The 21,112-nt window shown below is 38.2% G+C and overlaps 1 protein-coding gene across 4 annotated transcripts in view; it reads right to left on the bottom strand.

Annotated features, from left to right (window-relative positions):
• Window positions 1-21,112, bottom strand: part of AMMECR1 (AMMECR nuclear protein 1) — a 108,136-nt gene that overhangs the window by 43,022 nt on the left and 44,002 nt on the right. For all 4 annotated transcript variants that reach the window (XR_003920922.2, XM_041119139.1, XM_029997256.2 and 1 more), the window contains exon 3: window positions 1,668-1,778. Coding sequence is in view for 3 of the 4 variants with exons in the window: in XM_041119139.1 (XP_040975073.1) it covers window positions 1,668-1,778 (111 nt within the window). In the remaining variant the exon portion in view is untranslated. The remainder of the gene's footprint in view (window positions 1-1,667; window positions 1,779-21,112) is intronic.

The following is a 21,112-nucleotide window of genomic DNA, read 5'->3' on the forward strand; positions in this document are numbered from 1 at the left end:
AACACTTTTGAAAAATAGGTTGGTATATAGTTTCATTTCTCTCATCTTGAAAATTACTGAATTATCTATCCTCTGAATAGCCTAGTAAAAGCTTCCACAGCATGTGGTCATCATTTAAATACTGCACTGAAAATATTTCAGTTCCCTTTAATCTGCATTACTTTTCATATACTTTTTACTTCAGCTTTTAGAGTTAGAATGCAGTGACAGGAATCTTATAAGCATTTTTAAAGGTAGGCAAGAGTACAGCCCTATCTGACTTGTGAGAATGGGAAAAAAAAAAAAAAAATCTATGAGCAACAAAGACTACTTTTTTGCCTATCGCCTTCTTCCTAGTCTTATGGGGCAATTTTCTGTACAAGCTCATTGTTCTCGATCAGGCACTGTAAAGCGTACACTTAAATGAAAAGCTCTCCAGTGCAGGGGGCAAGCTGTTTTTCCTCCAGTCTGGCTCACTAATGGTTAAGATTTTAAGGCTTTTAACCTTCAACAGAGAAATTGCTTTGAATTTTATTATAAGCTTCTTCTCACTGACCATTTTGATTGCTGAGGTTTTAAAGGACACGACCAGAAACATTCCAGACCACATAATAAATAAAACCAACACAATAAAGGTAACTAGGTCTTTCAGAAGTTTGTAAGGACTCCTGGAGATGAGCAGTTGATTTCTTCAAGCTGAGCAGAGAAGCATGAAATGAACTTCAGCTTGCAACAAACTAGGGAGTCACATAAGAAAGAACATGTCTCATTTTAATATTACTTAATACTGGGATTGAAAAGGCATTTTAACAGCAAAGAGGAAGATCCTGTAGTAGAGGAAAGCCTCAAATCTAAAGTGATCTGGAGGCACCAGTTATTTTAAGTGATGACAATTTTAGAGGTCTACACAAGCCAGAAGGTAGTTTCTATTTTAAAGCACTATAAACAGTCTATTGTAACCGAGTGTAACAAAATTCCATTGATTCTTTAGAAAATAAACTTAAGAAAACTCTTAGAAAAAACAAGTAGAAAGCTTGCTACTAGCTCTAGTGATAAACTTATTAGTTTTCACTCTATGCAAAGGAAATGGAACAATATTAAGGTGAATGAATTTAGGTGTAGATCAAAAAATGAAGGATTATGCTGCCAGGGAGTGAAGGATTATCATCACTTACCTCCCTCATCCAGAAGCTTCCCACTCAGGGGCTGGGATGTATCTGAAGAGTAACATGTAATGGAAATTTGTAGCATTAAATTAACTGCAGCTGATTGGAAGCACCTGATGGAGAAGAGGTGAGAATACCTGCTGTTTTAGAAGTGTGAATAGGATAATCCCCAAATCTGACTTTCTGGTCTTCTGCCCTGACATTAACTATTAAGGTTAAAATTAGTCTGAACACTGGAAAAAATACTATAACGGTCAGTTACAATAAGCTACTGGAGAGTAGTTTTCCAGACCAATAAAAAGAAAAAAGGCTCAAGTTATGGTTTTTAACTGAAACCATAGCCTCATGACACAAGTAGTCAAATAACCAGGCAATACACTTAGCATCAAAAGGAGACACAAGTTTTCATTGATCAGTACGGTGACACAGCCAAAAAACCCAAAACGAACCAAAGCACACCTATCATCTCCTCAGTAGACTATTTAAATACTTAAGTCAAGGCTACAGAAAACAAAATCTTACCTAGTAAGCGTGTACTCCCTGAGTCCTGAATGCAGGTTCATGGCAGAAAAAGTACCTATGCATCCACGCAATCGTTTATCTCGACCAATCTTCCACGTTACAAACAGTGGGCTGTTTTAGGGAAGAAAAAAAGACATGATCACAGAAGCAATATTGACAGTCGGTGTGAAATTTCAGCAACAGTGCCCTTCCATTTCGGGCAATGGGGGGGCCAAATCTCTAAAATAACTGTATCTGAGCAGGCCATAGTATTTAGAAATGTTCTTTGCAATTCTTTTGACTGTTCTAGAAACATTGCTCATGTGATATAATAGAAAATAAGATTACTGGAATAGTTAATGGACAGAATGAAACTGCTTGGTAACAGATATGATATGCTCAGTGTCCCTCACTGTTACCCATTAGCCTTCTGTGAATGGGAAAAGCCTCACCTTAGATATCTGTACATAAGGAATTCTTTACAGAAAGGAAAGATACCCCTGTCACACTAGCCACCCCACCACCTAAACACAAATACTTTGGTCCTTAACACTGCTGGCAAGAAGCTACCTGAAATCCTGGGAAAACAAAATTTAGGAACACTCTCCAAACTTAAAGAACTGCCTGAGGAAAGGATATTTTCTCCATGAATCCCAAGTTAGTATTTAAGAACCTCAAATATGATGAGGAGCGGAGCAAAATCTCTAGTAAGCTGAACATATCTCAATTATATGAGTGTGACAGTTACAAAGAAATACTTCTACTATCAAACAACTTTGTACCAATATATACACTAAGTTAACAAAAAAAGAGACAAACCATACAACTTATTGGGACCAAAGTTCTCCTTGCAGTTCTAGAGCATCACATCAATATGCAAGCAACAGAAAACTACACAAACTTGAATTTCTCGGGGGAGTGCACATGGCTCCCGGATACCCAGTCCTCAACTCTAACAAAGACTTCTAATCCTGAGATGAACAGGGACATATAGAGAAGAAAAGAATATAAAATTTACTCTTTTTCCAGAAAGGATACAAAGCAAAGTGGATTACACAAACAAGAGTGCATTTTCCCTTACTGTTAGGCTTAAAAAAAAAAAAAAAAAAAAAAAATTCAGTTAAACAACTTGACATAAAGTATTCTTGGTCACAAATAGGTTCACATTTCTGCAGAACAAGCAACCCCTTCCCACCCCCCACTCCCCCCCCAGCTGCGGAGAACCTCACCCTTAAATCCTGAAGTAAATCTGGTGTTATTTTTTGTGGAAAGTCATAGGCCATTCAGGCATAAATATGTATCATTCTTCATATGATGACTACAGCCGCGCTGCACTAACGCTGACAGAACCAAGGTGCATCTCTGACATTTAGAGCACCTGCCACCACCACACACACACTTAAGGATGCACAGCTGATTTCTCTCCAAAGCTATTTGGTCAGGCACTGCTCTTCAGCATTATACACATGTACAAACCATCATGCTGAATTCATCTTGTTTTTCTTTACAGCTGTTTCTTACACAGTGTCCTTACTATATAGTCCATAGCCATTGCTATGATGATCAAGAAGTCTAGGATGAAGTAACCTACCTTACTCTAGCATATGAGAAGCAAGAGATTACAAAGCAAATAATTACCACATGTGCCTTTAAGGAGGGGAGCAGATCCAGAAGCATAGATACAGTCAAAAATTCACAAAAAGTCAAGTTGGCTGTATCAAAAAATAAGAATCATCATCTGTTACTACTAACAGCTGCAAAGAATGAATAGATTTACAACAGTGCACTGTTAAGATTAACAACTCTGCACTGCAAGACAACCTTTGGTAACCATGTCTTGTCTGACTCCTCACCTGAAGGATCAGTAAAAATATAATCTGCAAGTTTCTCTGTATTTTGTGAAACAGAACCTCCCTTTCTAGTTATGCTGAGATTCTTAAAATACACTAAGGCCAAGAGCTTTATTAGATGAGCAGATCAGCCACTGCACAACTGCATGAATCACTGCGCAGTGTAACAGATGGAGGTAACTGTACTAGGGGTATATACATACCCCTATGTGTGAGGTTTTGGACTTTCAAGGAATAGCTCATACTCCTTTTCTCCTTTCATCCCATTTGCTTCGTGTGGTATGGCACAAGATATTCATCAAGTGACGGCAGAAAAGGATATGCCTCTCAGTCTCTATAGCACCAATGCAGTAGCATCCAGTCCTCTCAACTTTCCAAAACCCGTTGTTATCGCCTGCTGGTAGAGCAACTTCCTCCTTATTTGATTAAACTGGACGAGTTCCCTTCTTTCAATGATGATGAATAGAAGAGGAAGCTGAAGTCATATCTTTCTTTTGGATTTCCTTTTTTTTTTTTTTTTTTTTTTAAAGTTGTTTGATAAAAACTGACGAGCATAAAGCCAGAAGGGACTATTACCTAACATTTAGTAGAATGCAGGTTATTACACTATCCTCCATTCAGATCAACAAGTGGCATTTTACTAGAATTTTCAAGAAAGGTATTCCAGTTCCCCTAAATGGTATTAACAAAATTATTAGATTGCAATGGCACTGAAGACACTCTCTCCCCTTGCACAGAAACAAGCCTGAATAAGATTCAAATTGGACTTCAGGATTATTCTCTTGACCTTTATCTTTGGATTATGAGATTTATTAGCTGTAATACACTTAGTGGCGGGCTATAATTCAGGGAAACATATACGCATTTACTTTCTTGTCAAAAGGGAATTCCTTCTAGGATGCATCGTTACTGCTACTTTAGAAGGACAACAGAAGAAAACATCCAGAGACCATCACTGAATGTCAAATAGATTACTAAAACATTTGCATATGCTTTGAAGGTCCTTGTCAATGAGTACCAACAGAAAAAGTAAAGGTTATATATATATATTTTTGTACCAGTGGTAGTAGTAATATAAACATACCATTTGGACTAAATTTAAACCTCTATCCATTGGGTAAATGAACACCACTGGTAGCTATACATGCTATACATCACAAAATCTGACTCAAGATATTTTTCCAGCCTTCCAACTTCTGTATCCCCCACACTTGCCTCCTTGTTTCCCAGGAGCCACTAAAGGTATCAGCATATCTACATAGAAGATATAAGCCTACTGAACAGAATTACTTTTCTTAATTACCATCACAGATGTCTTCAAAGTGTAATATGGACCAAAGGTTCAGAGCAGTCAGTGACCCAAGAGGATTCTAACTCTGAAAGATTCAAGAAATAAGGCTGAAAGGGACCTTCAGGGCTCCTACTATCATAAGGAATAATTATATTATATAATTCTGTTCATAAATGATCCACATTCTCCATCTTAAAAACTAGAAATAATGGGGACAAAACCCCCAAAATGCAAAATTAGAAGGTTGCCTCAAAACCTCACTGAAGTTCAGAACTTCTGGAAACGTCCCGATTTCCTGCCGAAATGTTTTCCCAGTCAGCTTGTACCTAGCTATTCTTGTGCCAACATTGTCCTTTAGTTTAAATAGTTCTTTTCCCTTCCCGGTTATTATTCCCCAAAGTATTTATAGAAAGAATTCATATGCCTCTCCAGACTTCACTTTGCTGAGCTAAATGGGTTGTGTTCATTCAGTTTCCTCTCAAAGGGGCTCTTTCCATTCTGACCATAACAGCTTTTCTCTACACCTTTTTCCAGTTTAAATTTGCCTTCTTGAACATCAGTGTCCAGCACTGTACACAGAATTAGAGGAGGGTCTCACACTTGCATTAATTCTTCCATCTCTGAACTAGAAACACTGACTGCTACATTTTAGGATTAATTCTCACAGCCTAATATAAAGTCCAAGTCTGCCATTCAAAACTTTACAGAGCATTTCTAGTCTTGCACTAAAGACAGACAATAGAAAACCAGCTTATAGAACCTGGACAAGCTATGCAGAGAAATGAATTTGTTTCTTTCTAGTGATGTTCTTTTGCTTTTTATTGGCATCCTTGGTTTCAGCTGCTTGCCTATTTTCTCCAAGCCTACAATGCTCTTCTTGTGTTTTAAAGCCAATAACCCACAAATAAACTTGCCATCTAACATAACTGCAAATCTGAGATCTGAGGCTAAGTGCCAAACTCCACAGATATCGATGTCAAGAACAGCTAAGTAAATACGCACATTTTCAACTTGAAAAAAAAAATCCTGATTTTCATCTGTTATCTGTTTTTCTTAGAATAAAAAGGAAGAGTTTATTACGCAACACAGTCAGACCTAAAATGAAAATTTGCACCTCCAGGCACTTGAAAGAAAACAGAAGAGAACAACAGAAGAGAAAATCTCTAGTAAAAAGCAGAAGAGGTGGCAGATGTGATGCGAGGAGTCCATTTTATCCAATGACGTACAGCAAGGATACGCATCACATGCTGAAGACCTGCGTCCTCTTTTTGCCTAAAGAAGTTTGAAGCCACATATCCCACAAAAGTAGGAGAGCATATGGAGGTGGAGCACGCTCACCTTTCCGACTCTGGCTCCCTCTTGATCTAGTATGAAAGCTGAGGGGGGGTGTGGGGTTGTGGTGGTGGTGGTTGTTTTTTTTAAAAAACACTCACCAAATCAGATGCTGCACTTCCCTGGGAGGGCTCTAACAATCAGCTTCAAGTAGTTCTCTTACTCAATTTAGGGTGAAGCATCTTATTAAAAAGCAAAACAGCTTCGAGCTTGGGAGTAAGCCCTCTTGAACCAAGAGACTTGGAAATTCATTTGTCTGATGGGTTATCCAGCTTCTCATCCTGGTGCCAGGAACCTCCGACATATGCTGCTGACAGTGTTAACAACAGGAGTGATGCTGAGCACCCTGAATAATCAGTAGCTGAAAGTTGGTGGAAGATGTTTCAAACTGCACAGAAGCAGAAGAAGGGACCATATCCAGACCCTTAGAAGCATCTCTAAATAACTTAATCATTCTTCTTCCATAAGGGTCTGTATTTTGTGATTTTTTTGTTTGTTTGTGAGCCAGACACTGAAAAAAATATTTCCATCTAAAACTGTTTACAGGTGCCACAGCAAATTCACAAGCAACTTGAAGATTATAAAGTTTCCATCCAGCCATTGCCTAATTTACTATTTACTAAAAAGTCTTGCCCAGCTCTGATCTAAATAGCAGGCAACTGTTTCGGTTATTTGCCATAGAGGTTGTCATGCACTACTCCATGAAAACCAGCTCATCATATGTATCAGTTTTCCCTACTTTCAGCTGCAAAACTGAATTAAAGAGACACTTGCAACACGGTAAGGGCTTAAACTAATATTGCTTCCTTATATACAATTGCTGTCATCAAAAGGGGCATGCATACATAGTCTGTCTCCCTGATAGACTACTGAAATATATGCATGTATCTAACACCCTAAACACTGACCTTAAAGGCTAGCCAGAAAATGTGTGGCTGAAGCACAGGAGCATGGGTCACCCGATCAGAGTTCTGCCCCATGTGTCACTTCAGCTACTATTACACTATTTTCATTAATGAAGAAACTAGGACAGGCCTGTACTTTACTTGAGCATTAATCTGTTACAACTTGTGGAGAACTGGAACACTCACATGAAGGTCACAAGGCATAAACCTATATAAACACAAGGTATAAACCTATATAAACACTGAATGTCTCAAAATAATCTCTTATACACCATGCTTACCAGTGCCCTAAGCATATTTCTTACTAATGTTTTACAATCAAAATCACCTAAACCAATTATTGACCTGCTTGGTATATGTTACTGAAAATATTTAGACTGAAAGCAAAACTGTGCAAGCTATTTTAGTAATCAGTCAGCTATCACAGTAAGAGCCAGCATGTCAGTAACATACACTGACATCATGTAGAAAGCATTGTTAAAAATATCTTCTTTTAATATAAAGCAGCAATGGATACAAGCTGCCTTTTATTTACCAGTTCATTTAATAAAAAAGTGAAGGGATTCTTTAAGTTGGGGTGTGGGGCAAAAGGCAAAAAGTATGAATACATTGGTCTTTTTCTGATACGTTCAGAAGCAGCACGAAGTTTCCTTATTATGGATAGCGAGGAAAAGAAAGGGGATGAAATTGGGAAGAATAGGGGAAAGAATGGGTAACAGACAAGAATATTTCTCTACCTTTATAAAAGATGAGTGAGAACTTTTTTGGTTTCACTTGAAGACTTCCAAGTAATAAAAAAACTTGTAGGACTTTGAATTGAAAAGGATTAAAATTGATGAACTGAGAGGTAAAATGATATTTAGACAGACATTTTAATTATAGTTATTTAACCTACCATCTTTTATAACCAGAGAAGTGAAGAAAGTCTCTACAGCCCTAATGTTACTTGACACCCAGGGCTGTAGGATCAGACACTTTGAAAAGTCAGCACGCTCATCCCTTTGTAATACCAGAGTGCTTCCACTTCAGCTCTGAGGATTTCCAAGCTACAACACACCCAGAAAGTACTCTAAACAAGCAAAGTTGCAATGGCAGTGTTGTCCTTTTTGTTTTACACAAGTGAACAAGCTATTGTTCCTAAATTCTAGAAATTTTAGCGTTTATATTTTTTAACATAAAGCTTACTCTATCTTATTTGGGATCATGCTACACCTTCAAATAATGCTAAACCCTCGCGTAATACTGTTTCAAACTAGAAGCATCTGGAGAAAGAGAAATTAAAGTTTATCATTAGAACAGTACGCTGTGATCCCTCACACAAGCAATGCCAGCCTTATTCACAATCACAGAAAGCAGCCTCCCTGCTAACTGATGCACTATAAACTTTGTGATACTCCAGGCTGTGGCATTGCCAGATGTCACAATTCAGTGAGCTAATTTGCATTTCTTAATATAAGAGAATACAGCTTAGTAATGAAGGAGGTGGGAGCATGTACACTGATAGCTTTATCAAGGGCATCTGTACATACACTCCAAAGCACAGGAGGGGGGCAGATATGTTAAAAGTTATCTAGTTCGGATGAAATGGGAAACTTTATGGATGATATTATGGAGCTGGACAACAACAACAAAAAGAGCTGGTCAACAACAACAAAAAAAATCTGGTGAGTGCCTTTCTGCAACAGTCATACAAGCACACAACATGGTGCGAGAACATTTTAGCTTACCAGATATATTCTGGAAAAAAATCTGGTAAGACACAAGAAAGTCAAGACAAGAGTTCATGAACTTCCAAAGGGGAATAAGTGAGAATGGCAAACCCCCACCCCAAATTTATAAAGACAGAATTTGATAAATGTAGGGAATTAATACATAAGATTCTCTGGAAGACAAGAGAAGCAAGAAAAGGAAGAAAAAGTCAGTAGCTCCTCACAGGAAAGGAAATTTCCTCAAACGAAACAGACACAAGTGCAAAAAAGACCAACAATCACAGTAATAGATTCTCTTGGAGAAACTGGAAATAAATCAGGTTACTGAAAAGAAAGAAAAACAGGCACAATGAAGACAATCAATCTGCAACATGACATATGAATATTAATGAGTATAAAGGAAAAACAACTATCATTTATGAGAAGAAAGACAAGGAAATTGTTGGCCAGCTACTTAACTCGGAGACTTAGACGAACATCTGGCAACAGAAGATGCTAAGAAACCTAAACTGTAAAACGTTCAGTTTAAAAAATCCTAATGGTAAGAAACATGAATGCTGGGATTGACTGCCTGGGAGGACGTACAGCTGCCATCATCAGTGTATCCTCAAAGGCCTCCAAAAAAACAGGCCACTGTCAGGAATACTGCAAATATATTTGATTCCGCCCTTTAACGAGAGAAAAGACCAAATGGCCTCCTGATGTTTACTGCAGACTCCTATTCTGATTTTTTATGATGCAATGTAAAAGAACAAAGGGACAATTCACAAATGAAACTATCTGTTAAATTGTGGAAGAGACAATTACAAACCTCCAGGATTGAAAAAAAAACATCTGAGAAAAAACACATTCATCTTACACTTCTGTATGTTTCCTTCTATGTAGCAGTATTACAGAAGTGCGTAGAGAGAGAGAGACATGTAACATTAACCATATTCTAAAGATCAGAAAACAATTTATTGCTTCAAAGAATGTAAGACTGAGTAGCTTTGGCAAGGTTCAAGGTGCTATTCAACATTTACTTGAGTGTGTAAGCACTTTCTGAATCAAGAATAGAAGCCAGTTTCTTCAGCAACTTATCTAAAGTTCAAAGCGAGTTCTGAAGTGAAAATTTAGAGAAGCCCATGGATGATATTTTTCCTATTCTGAAAGCCAATATAAAGAGCCTTTTGCAGCTAGATGAAAAAAAAAAAAAAAAAAGCAGCAGCTAGTTTTTCCACTACAGTGCCACTTAACACATATTTTGATGTGAGTTGAAAAAGCACTACTTGCTTGACTACTTTTACACAGTCAGAAAAAGAATTAACTACTGAGTAAAGTGTCTGAAATCCATTACCCTGTGTCCAAGTACACACATATATGCAAACACCTCAACTTACTAGGATAATGACGTCCATCTAGCAAAATTCATAAAGACTGGAGCACATCTCAAAACCCCATAGACTTCCCTGAACAGGAGGAAATTTATTCTGTGATAACATTCTTCCTTGTGGGAAATATGCTGAGATTCTTAAAAACAGTTTATATTGCATTACTCCTTCAACACATGTAGTCAATGTGTAAGGTTCATTACTGCCAATAAATGATGATCCAAAGACAATCACCACAATCTACTGGCTTCAGAAGCTGGAAGCAAGATCTGCAATTTTTAAATTTAAAATACTATATAATTACTGAAAAAGTTATTAAATACTTCTGAGGGCACAGCATATTCTTTCAGCCATTCTCAGGACTAAATGATCAAATAAGCAACTCTTCCAGCTACTGTATTTCAGAAACAAGCATTTTATTAATTTCATTCTTTACCCATATAACAGACAATATATTTGGTGGGTTTCCTGAAATCATTACATGTCCTGAAGAGATCAGCCTCACAATCAAAACCTGAGCTGCTAGGTGTGAATTTGCTAGCAAGTTCTGCTTATCTAAGCAGCTAATCTTAAGGAAGGTCAGAAAGCAGCTACTATTTTAAGAAAATCTAGTTTAAACAACAGCATAATCAGGGTTAAAAATAAGAGGACTACTTACTGGTAGGTCATTTTCTAAAGTGAACCTACAACACCTTAAGGTTCCATTCAATATATTAAAATTCATTTTTAAAATGGACATAAATTCACAAATACATCCAAATGATGTGGCTGTTCATTCAGCTGCAGGACCAGTGCTGGTGTTCTTGTACACTATATTAGATGAGCTGAGGCAATATGGGCAGCATTCCAGAACAGAGAAGGTAAAAGTAACAATTTATAAGGGGATGAGGACTTTTAGGCACGCCCAGATTGGACGCTCAGTCAGACACTACTCTGTATTTACAAAGTTGTTCTTTTGCACCTTCTCCCTCCAACTATCACAAGACAATACATCAACTTATGAAAGAAATTAAGTTTCTATGACATATGTTCCCAAGTTAGCTGTTCACTTTGCTAAAATAAATATTTACATGTAACAAAATCCAGAACTACTCAGAAATCACACAAGTTGGTTATGTAGGCTTATTTAGCATTGCTAAAAAAAGATTTGAATATTTACAGTTCATCAAAATTGACAGTAAAAGTTACATTCTACACGAGCAGAGAATCACAGCTCAGGACAAAACCGGTTTTACCCACCTCTGTACTCAAGACAGTTTTTAATGATGCCAGCCCACAAGTGTGTTTGAAACTGAACATGAGGACTTGCAGCATAACTGCTCTTTCAAAAAACAACCTTCAAAATCATAACATCCTCCACAGAGATACTCCTCAGGCAATGTCAGAGCACTTAGTCTGCAGCACCACAGGTCACAGCGCACCTGGAAATTCCTCAGGATGGCACCTTCCTTACAGGTCATCTAATTACTCGCTTCACTGCTCAGGGTTACTGATGCATCTTTAAGTCTATATATCTTCTTTTAGGGTGAGACACTTGAATTTTCCTCTAAAATGGAGTGTTTCTTACCCAAATTCCCATAATGACAACCTCAACCGCATATAAATTGAGTTTGTATGAGGGACTGATTTGTCATGCTGTCTGCACAGACACACAGCTGAGTACGCATACACTAACCAAGAGGACATACCGGTTAATCAGCTCATTCCACTTCAAATTACAATGCTTCAACAATGTTCCAACTGCAGTTCTTGTCTACCACAAACTCCCAAGATCATCAAGCTGTTTTATATCTCAATCGGCAGATATCAGGTTTATACATCTGGATAGATGCTAAATCATTAAGTTAAATTAAGTTATCTAGAATTGAGTATCTTCAGAACATCAGTCCCTGGGGTTGTACTTTAGCTACTAAGGCCATTTATATTTCCAAGACATTAAGATCAAGTTTAGGTGAGGATCCAACATAGATCCTATGCAGTTAGGCCAGAAAGGGTACAGGCATGGCTATAATTTTTAATTAAGGTGTTTTTTTTTAATTAAGGAAAAAAAAAATTTAAAAATCAAACCTTAAAAATATTTCTAGCCCATACAGCTGTGGAGATAGCTTTCCAAGTATGACCCAAGTATTAGCCAATGCAATATCACAAGGTTACTCCAGCACCTTGGCTGCTGATCTTAGCAACAGCAGTGTTAGCACAGCCTTAATGTTTACTATTTCTTGTCAGAATCACGCATGCAACAGGGAAACCATTAGTCATTTCTAATTTAAAATACTCTTTGCAATGATGAAGAACAGTGGCACAAAGCCAGCACCCAAACAAAAGAGGGAGGACAGGACAAGATTTGAGAGTAGCCATGAGGAAGAAAAAAAGCAAGAAGTAAAAAGGAAAATTCATAGCTCCTCCAGAAGACTGTGGAAGTGAAGGAACAGTGGGGAAAGGGAAGAGTTTTTTCATCTTCCTCTGAATGCCGAGTAGAACGAGTCTGCTAATCTTAAGTAATAAAAGCTTATGAAATAAAAAGGAACTACCAGAATGGGACAAGAGTTTACATCCTCTTTAAAACACTGCAATTGTGATGCCAAGGCTCCTCAACAGGGTATTATCACAGTATTTTCTGTGATCATGCACACCATGATCCCCTGCTCTTCCACATTTACCTCTGACTAGTCGGTTTAGCCTTCTATCTTGTAAACTTCTGCTAATCCTATCCAATTCCTGGCCACCAAGGTAAACATACATACATGCTCCTCAAAACCAGCCAACCAAATATCTCTATTTCAACACCAAAAATCACTACAGACAATAAATAATCAGCTTTGCTTTTTTTAAAAGGCTTGATTGTTTATACATATTCCTTCCATTAAAGTACATGTCTCTCAGCACAGGTCTAGGAGCGATGCAGCTTGAAGACAGACATCCCTCAGCTACTTCCAGGCGAGCATGCTTATCTGAGCAGTACAGCGCCATACGTGTCAAAGCAGATAGGATGGCTCTGCACTTAGCCTAGTTGATTCTGGCTCTTATTAAGCACTAGATCAGGAATTGCTGAACTGTACACTGTTTTATAACAAAGCCATAACCACATAACACCCCTCTGATCAGCATCACCAGCCTCACAAAATTTGAGATGTGACAAAGCATTACAGAATGGGAATAAATGACAAAAAAAATCACAATTTATTCAATGAACGCTACAGAAACACAGCAGTAACAGGCGCTGTTGATACTGCTCAAGATAGAAGTGATGAAAAGCAGGTGTGCATTTGGACTCTCCAGGTCCCATCTCTTGCCCAGCCAGGGAGCCCTCCAACCCATGGGATTCCAGCCTTCTCGGCAGCCCAGCATCAGAATGGCAGGGATGGAGAAGCCACAGAAGCCCAGCTCCACACAGCTCCTTGTGGGAAGTAGTAGGGCACTCACGTACCCTCAATGCCAAATACCATTGGTATATACAAATGTAAAAACCAATTTTTTATCTGGGAACTGACAGCTTTAGTGTGTACTCCTGCCTCCATCAGACTCTGAACTCATTACGCTTCAAAATTCATTCTTCTGCCCATTGTGCTCATTTCTGTATTTCATGTATTTTTATCCTTTCTTTCACCTTCCCATCCTCTTCCATCTCCTTTTCCACTTCTGTCCTCCCTCCATCTTTTTCATATTTAATCAATCCCCCTTTGTGACCAGCTTTTGAAAAGGTGGGAGAAGAAATAAAGTAATACTCAAGTTACTGCATTCCACATGCCCATTACAAGTCAGTGAGGTTTGAGGCCTTTCTCCCTAAATGGGTTGCTATTTGCTTTCCTAAATTCTGGAACCCTCATTTTGACTAAAACCTCTGGAGCATTCAGCATGTTCCCAAAAACTTAGTAAAAAGTTATGAGAAAGGATATTTTTAATTTCAGAATGCAAATATGAAGACTTAGCTCCTCTTATCAAAATAATGCTTAATCTTTCAAGACAGTACACATGCTTATTAAAAGCATCCAGAATAAGGACTGTACCTCCAGATAAACTTTTGCTCTCATGTCAAAAGCAACCAAGAACAAGCGTCAACGTGTATTCTAGGTTATTAAGCACCATAATTCGTAACATTTAATAAAATTATATAACAATATGTATATTTACATGATAAAACTGTTTGCATTTATGCTCTGACCTACTTAAGCAAATTGTTTTTCCCCCATTGCACAATTATGAACCAGAGCAGAAAAATTAAGACTTTATGAAGTTAATAAATCAATTCGGTGTCATTACAAATTATTAACGTTATTACTTCAGTCTGCAGTCACCTGATTATGACTTTCTATGGGGCATATTTAAATATTTCTAAGGAATATAACTTTGTTTCCCAATACCTTTATTATTAGTCACACATTATACTTCTTTTAATCAACTAAAACTAACTTCAGATTATACACTGAAACTATTGGGTTTGTTAACAAAAACTATTCACAAAAACTATTAAAGCAAAGCTGGTATTTTCTCCCTGGCTATTCCTACCTTTCTTATACAGCAGAAGACATTAAATGATTTTATGTTCCCTTTCATAGCTGTAGACAGAAAAACCAGGAAAGTACTGCATTTGATCCAATAAATAGTTTGCATCAAATAACTTTGGCTACATTTTAAGTGTTTTGAACTGGTCCCAGCCAAAGTCACCTCCCCACCCAATTTTCAAAGAAAATGAGCAACTTAAAACCACATATTGCTCCCATATCTAAAAACGAGCTCAAAACCATGTACCCCATGTTCAAGGGTAGTCAGATTAACAAACATGTTAACAAATTAACAAGTGTTCAAGTTAACAAGCACTTAAAAGGACTGGCACTACTTATCCTCCCTAGCAACACTATGCAGCCTCCTTTTGAGGAGGAGCAAGTAGTCCTCTATTAGAGATACCAATGTCAAAGAGAAACATTTTAAAGAATGCAGCACAGTAAACACATGTAACTAGAAGCTTTGCAAGTCAAAGTTGAAACAATTTCAGTACCAAAGATGTCACGTATAGTTTATGATCATTCTACTTACAAACTGGAATTGAGACAAAATATTTCCAGTGAAAGCATTTTCCTTCAAATAGTCTTTTTTGCAATGAATGCTTTGAACGGATTCAGCAGAACACTTTCCCAAAATTCCATGAAATAAAATAGATCCAAACCCAAATGTTTTAAGAACACCACATCCAAAATGTTTTAGAAAGCTGCATAAGGTCCCCAGAACTTTTTCCCCATAAAAGACTAGTGAAGACAATGCTAAAGAGATCAGATAAGAAGAGCTCCAGCTCCTAGATTCTTTCCTTCCTTAGAAGTCACTAGCAAGAATGCAGCAAACATTAATTTTGAGGTGCTGGTATAACATTTCCCCTTCTGTCACTAACAGGATGATTCAGGCATAAAATTAGTTTTGAAAGTTGATAGAGAAAAAGCATCCTCTAGGCACTAAAAGTCTGGAAGTTTAGTGTTGCAGCACTATTTCCATTCTTCTAAGAGAGCAAGCAATTCCACCCTCACAAGTAGTTGCTGCATATTAACCACAAACCAAGAGCCAGAGAATATTGTTTTGCACAGATTTCAGACAGCAGCTTAACACACAGCTCCTACCCTTTAGAGTCTACACATAGTACCTTAAAAGAAAATCTGTTCTCATCGCCAACAAAGATACTGAATTTTTCCTTCTGATTACTTGACAGTTTTACACAAACTGCCAGTGATCATTAGCACCAGGGATGCTGGGTTTTCATAAATTGGTTTTTTTGTTCTGCTGAAATATTACCTGAAGCAGTTAGTCAAGACATCAGTGAAAACCAGGAGTTGTAGTTACTAAAAGGTCACACAAAATTTTATTAGAGCTGTAACTGGGATTCTCCTGCTACAGATGAATCATAACTTATCTTTTAATGAATTTCAGCTAACTCTGAGACACATTGTTCTTTCAAAATACTAAATGAATGAGTAGAAGCAGGCAGAAATGTATGCAATTTGTTCTGGAAAATAACTTTGTTAATTAAATTCACACACTTTATACATACAAGACACTAGACATAGTCATAAAGGCATCCATTTGGACCTTTAAAATGCTTTTTGTTAGTTGCCAAATGCATGATGCCTGCTGAGACATAAGCACCTAGGGGCACAACATAAACAGCTGAACAAAAAATGTATGCCAATAACTGAGAATTTGCCAAGCCTCTGAGAAATTAACACACAGGAGTTTTCTGCTTAAGTGAAACTTAGTTCAAAGGAACAAGAAATATTTAAAGAAACGTAAGAAAAAACTGGAACTACACAGGATTTTTTTTATAGCAGTAATATGTTACAGAACTTATATGCCAAGGTGTCAGCTGACAGGAGATACTGCAATTCAGCCAAACATTCAGAACCATTCCTTTAAAAAATCATTGATCCTTCTTCATGTTAAACTACATATTCTAAAGGTCCACTGCATAACAGTAGCTTGCAAGAGACTTGAAACACTAGGAACTATACAGTAACAAGCTACATTAGAGTGTACTTGAACATTTTTAAAGTGTATAACTTTGATAATTTAATAAACATTCAATTATTTTGGTACTGGTTTTAAGAAGCTCATGATAATGTTGCAAGATGAGCTAAAAAACAAGCCTCAGCAGAATTTGAATTTGCCCTCTAATTCAGACTTCACTAACTCTACAGCTGGAATAAATTAATCTTTTGGATCACAAGAATTACTCTTAAATCAATGCACTCTAGATTGCACTATTTGTATAGAACTGAGCCATGTAATTTAACCAATGAGACAACAGTTCAAAGGCAGACTAAATACAGTGCTGGAATTAGAGCCAAATGGAATTTTTATTTTTGCAACAGAACAGACATACTAAAGAGTGCTTTTAAGACTGACAAAGATGACTCAACATCAGGGAGTTCTCACTGGTTTGAAAGCAATGTCTGCTATGGAGACTGGATGTTCTTAAGACAGACATCTGTCAGTCAGCATAGATATAAAATACAGAGATTATCATACCTTCAGATGAACTAGATGATCTTTCAATGTCTTTCCACCCCTTAAATCATAAATGACTGCATAGATGGTTGAGTAATAGTAAAGTTTGGAGCTGTTGCTTAAATAAAAACAGCCTCACCCAACATTCCCATTCCCAGATAGATAAGCCTCCTTTCTTGTTCTGGAACAAACATGTGTGTGATTGGGGAACTGATATGGTTAAAAATATCTCTCTCTCCTTTTTGCCAGCTTAACTTAGACCAAGCTTGTTTCTCTGCTCTGTTTCACTGTGCAGGAGCACGTGCAGGGATGTCAGCTCAAAAACAGAGGAAGAGGCAAAAGGGGCAGCGAAAAAGCACAGGGGTGATGACTGCTTACATCTGTACCCCACAAGAAGAAATGCATGCAGTACAGCTTAGACAAAAAGGAACAGCAGTAAGATTTTTAAAGAAAGATAATTACTTATACTACACCAGCCTATATTGCAGGAAAAAGCAGAGGAGCTTTCAGGCACATTGCTGCTTTAGCAGATTAGGCAAAGCACAAGACAGAACAAAACTGCTCATAATGTAAATATAACCATGCTGACCTTGAACAAGAAAAACACTTAGCATTTAGGCAACAGAGAAGTGTGTTAGTGATAGGCCAGATGACCAGTCGCTGGTCCCTTTGGAAGCTGGATGAACCGCAGTTAGTAAGAGAATGATGCAGTAATACATAGAGCCAGTGTATCTAATTGAGGCCCCAATTTTTAGTACACCGCAGACATGCCTTGGTTACTCTCAGATATCAAGACAACAGACAAAGCACCATTTTCTGAGCAAACATACTGGTTACTACATGCTGTCACTAGCCATACAATTAGACAACCAATAAACACAAAGACACTGGCTCTAGTATAGGAAATTACTGGATGACACAGCAGCATCTTTACAGGCTTCCCCTGTTCTTATATTGTTCCAGCGGTATCTGCCGTCGGCCATCCCTAGGAGACAACATACAGGGCTAAGTGGATCCTCATTTGGGACATCAGTTCTTCCACTGTCTCTCATCAAACACAAGTTCACTCAGATACAGAGATGCTGTCTACAATACAGTAATTTTGCTTCCAAAAAAATGTGCTTTTTATATTTGAAGACTGACAAATTTACGGTTATGCTTTCATTACAAGGGAACAAATCTAAAAAGTTTAAAAAAAAACGAAAACAAACCAACCACAAAACACTGCCTCGTATGAACCTCACTGCAGTTTTATAATCGATAACTAGCAATGTCCCTGAAAAAGGCGCTCCCATGTTGCCTACTTGTTTTCTGTTCCATGCTTCATCATGTCTTTTGCCATCTCAAGCATTCATGTGGTTGTAAGTTGGGTCAGAGCTAATCTCTTAGAAACAATCCACCCTCCAGTTGATATTACTGGGTCCTGTTGAACTAGGGATCCTCCTTGTAGCAGACAGACTTAAAGACTAGGAAGAAGCAGGCGGGGGTATCAGACAACTTTACTAGACACACAGCTAGCTGTATTTGAGGCATCTAACAATCCGTTGGCACACTGCCCATCAGATGCAAAGGTAGCAACCTCACAAGGCATCTACACTGGCTACTTGGTGATTCAGCAAAGAAAACAGTAGTCCGCAGGATCCACGATAGTAACGGCAGTGTATGGAAACACAGGATGGATGCTCTGGAGAGTAAGCTCAGGTCACTAAGCAGAAGACTTACATTCAGGATTTTCATGGTGTTATTTTCTGAAATGCTGCCAGTTCCACATGCGAGGCCTGAGAGGGAGGCTGGGACAGGAAGTCAATGATACAGAGGGAAAGGATTTAGGCATGATGGGAACAGGAAGAACTTGTTAGGCATGCACATTAGTCATGCCAGAGTCAGCCAGACTGGTATGCTAATAAGAGTTTTGGAACTTACAAACACTTCTACACTACTGCTAAAAATTTCAGAAGGAACACATGGGAAACCCAAATGCGTGGCTTCACCTGACACCCTCAAAGTAAAAAGCATCTCCAAGACTTGGTGGAAGGAGGACAAATCAATACAGTATAACGCTGAGAGGCTACCAGCTTGCTTACTCAGCAATTCCAACAGGAATGACAAACAACAGGCAGGTGGGGAATGGCACTGTATGTGAGGACATATAAACATTTAATGGCATAAAATATTACAGGAGAAGAGAGACCCAATGAAGTAACGTAGAAGTCGCATAATCAAGTAATAAAGATGTATCATCAACTGCACTACCAGTTCAGGGAGATTATAAAGTTGCAAGTTTAGGAAAGAGAGTAACAGTGGGCAACTGAAATCTTCTGATATAAAGTAGACCCTGTGCCTCATCAGAATGACATGTAGAGAAATTCCCCCCCCCCCCCCCCAAGTAATGACTGCTTCCTTGGAAATTAGTGCTAGGACCTACATGAAAAGATGCCATTTTTGGTTTGGCTTTGAGTGGTACACAAGACCTAGTTAACGGATACTGATAGGAAAGCTGCTCTGTAACTGCGCCTGTAATGCAATTATATTTCAACATTGTAGTTGAATACAGCAGGTCATAAAAGTATTTGGATAATGAAATCCAAACACAGATAATGAAATTCAAGTAAGGGAACAGTGTAAAAAAATTGAAGTAATTAGTAATCCTCCCAACCCATGCCCCCTCAAAAAAAACCAAAAAACCAACAAGCCACAACACACACAACCCTAAAAGAAGAAATCCAAACAGCAAAAAAAGTGCAACAGCTTGGAGTCTGTTAAAAGCAAAACCACCATGCCCCACAAAAAAAACCCCAAAGCAGACAAAATTCTGTATTAAAAGACCAGGTAAAACATTCACCACAGTTAGAAGAGAAAACAAAAGCAGTCAAAAGAATACCTCAACCCCAGCAACAAAAGCCTACACCCTGCATAACTGCATAGGGAAGTTAAGGAGGGCATAGGAGAGAGGTCAGCTTTTAAAAACAGAAAGCTTGCCTAATGAGAACAGAAGAGATTATAAAACACATGGTAGGTCAAAAGTAAACAGTAAATAAAGAACTAAAAATGTTTGGGTAGCACCTTGCAAGTTACTTAAATACATCAAAAGCAGGAAACCAACTAGAAAAAACAGTGGGATCTCTTGCCAACCAAAGTGAAAAAGGGATACCTGGATGACAGAGGGAAAAGGGATACAGAGAAGCTCACTGAACACTCTGTATCCAGTCTTTACTGGTGAAGCAACTGGGGAGACATTCACACCTATCTTTATAGTATAGTCAGAGGGACTAGGTCAATTTAAACTAAGTACAGAGGCGGCATTAGGCTGAACGGACAAGTTAGATGTAGTTCACTTAGACCACGCATTTACAGGACAGTTCCAAACCTGAAACTGAAGAACTGCTGGGCAACAGGTTGCCAGTGTAACTCCAGTGCACACAAAAGTCCCTAAAGGGACTGGCACTACAGAAAAGCAAATGTGATTTCCATCCCTGCAAAGTAATAGCAGATCAGATCACTGTGCACACAGACAACCACAGTCTATTGGAAAGAGTACGCACAGCTTCTGTAAAAGGAAATCCTACCAAGACCACAACTCTTCCCCCCAGCTGGTGCCAGCTTACATATACTTCTGAATTTGGGGACTGAGCTGTTGGATCCACTGAACATCTGGGCTGAACACCGGATAGTCTTCTGGTAGGGATCAATCGGGTTTATTTTGGAAAAAACTTGTAAGTGTAATCTTCAGCCACCCAAAAGGGGCTCAAGACTTTCTGTGACAGCCTGCACATTCCTCTGCTACATATTGCAGGCTCCTGGCAAACTTCACCATCTTAAAATCATGATGCACAGGTTTGCTGTACATTGCAATGTTTGCAACTACGTGCTTAAAAGCACCCTGGTGCACTGAGATGAACTCAGTAGAGGGGAAAAAAAAAAAACACAAACAAAAACATTACCTTGTTTAGCCTTATATTCCAGCCTGTAAGCTTTATTCTGATGACTGGGGAACTGGATGTAGGGCAAACAACTGGCAATAC

The sequence above is a fragment of the Aquila chrysaetos genome, chromosome 21, assembly GCF_900496995.4.
Source record: "Aquila chrysaetos chrysaetos chromosome 21, bAquChr1.4, whole genome shotgun sequence".
NCBI lineage: Eukaryota > Metazoa > Chordata > Aves > Accipitriformes > Accipitridae > Aquila > Aquila chrysaetos.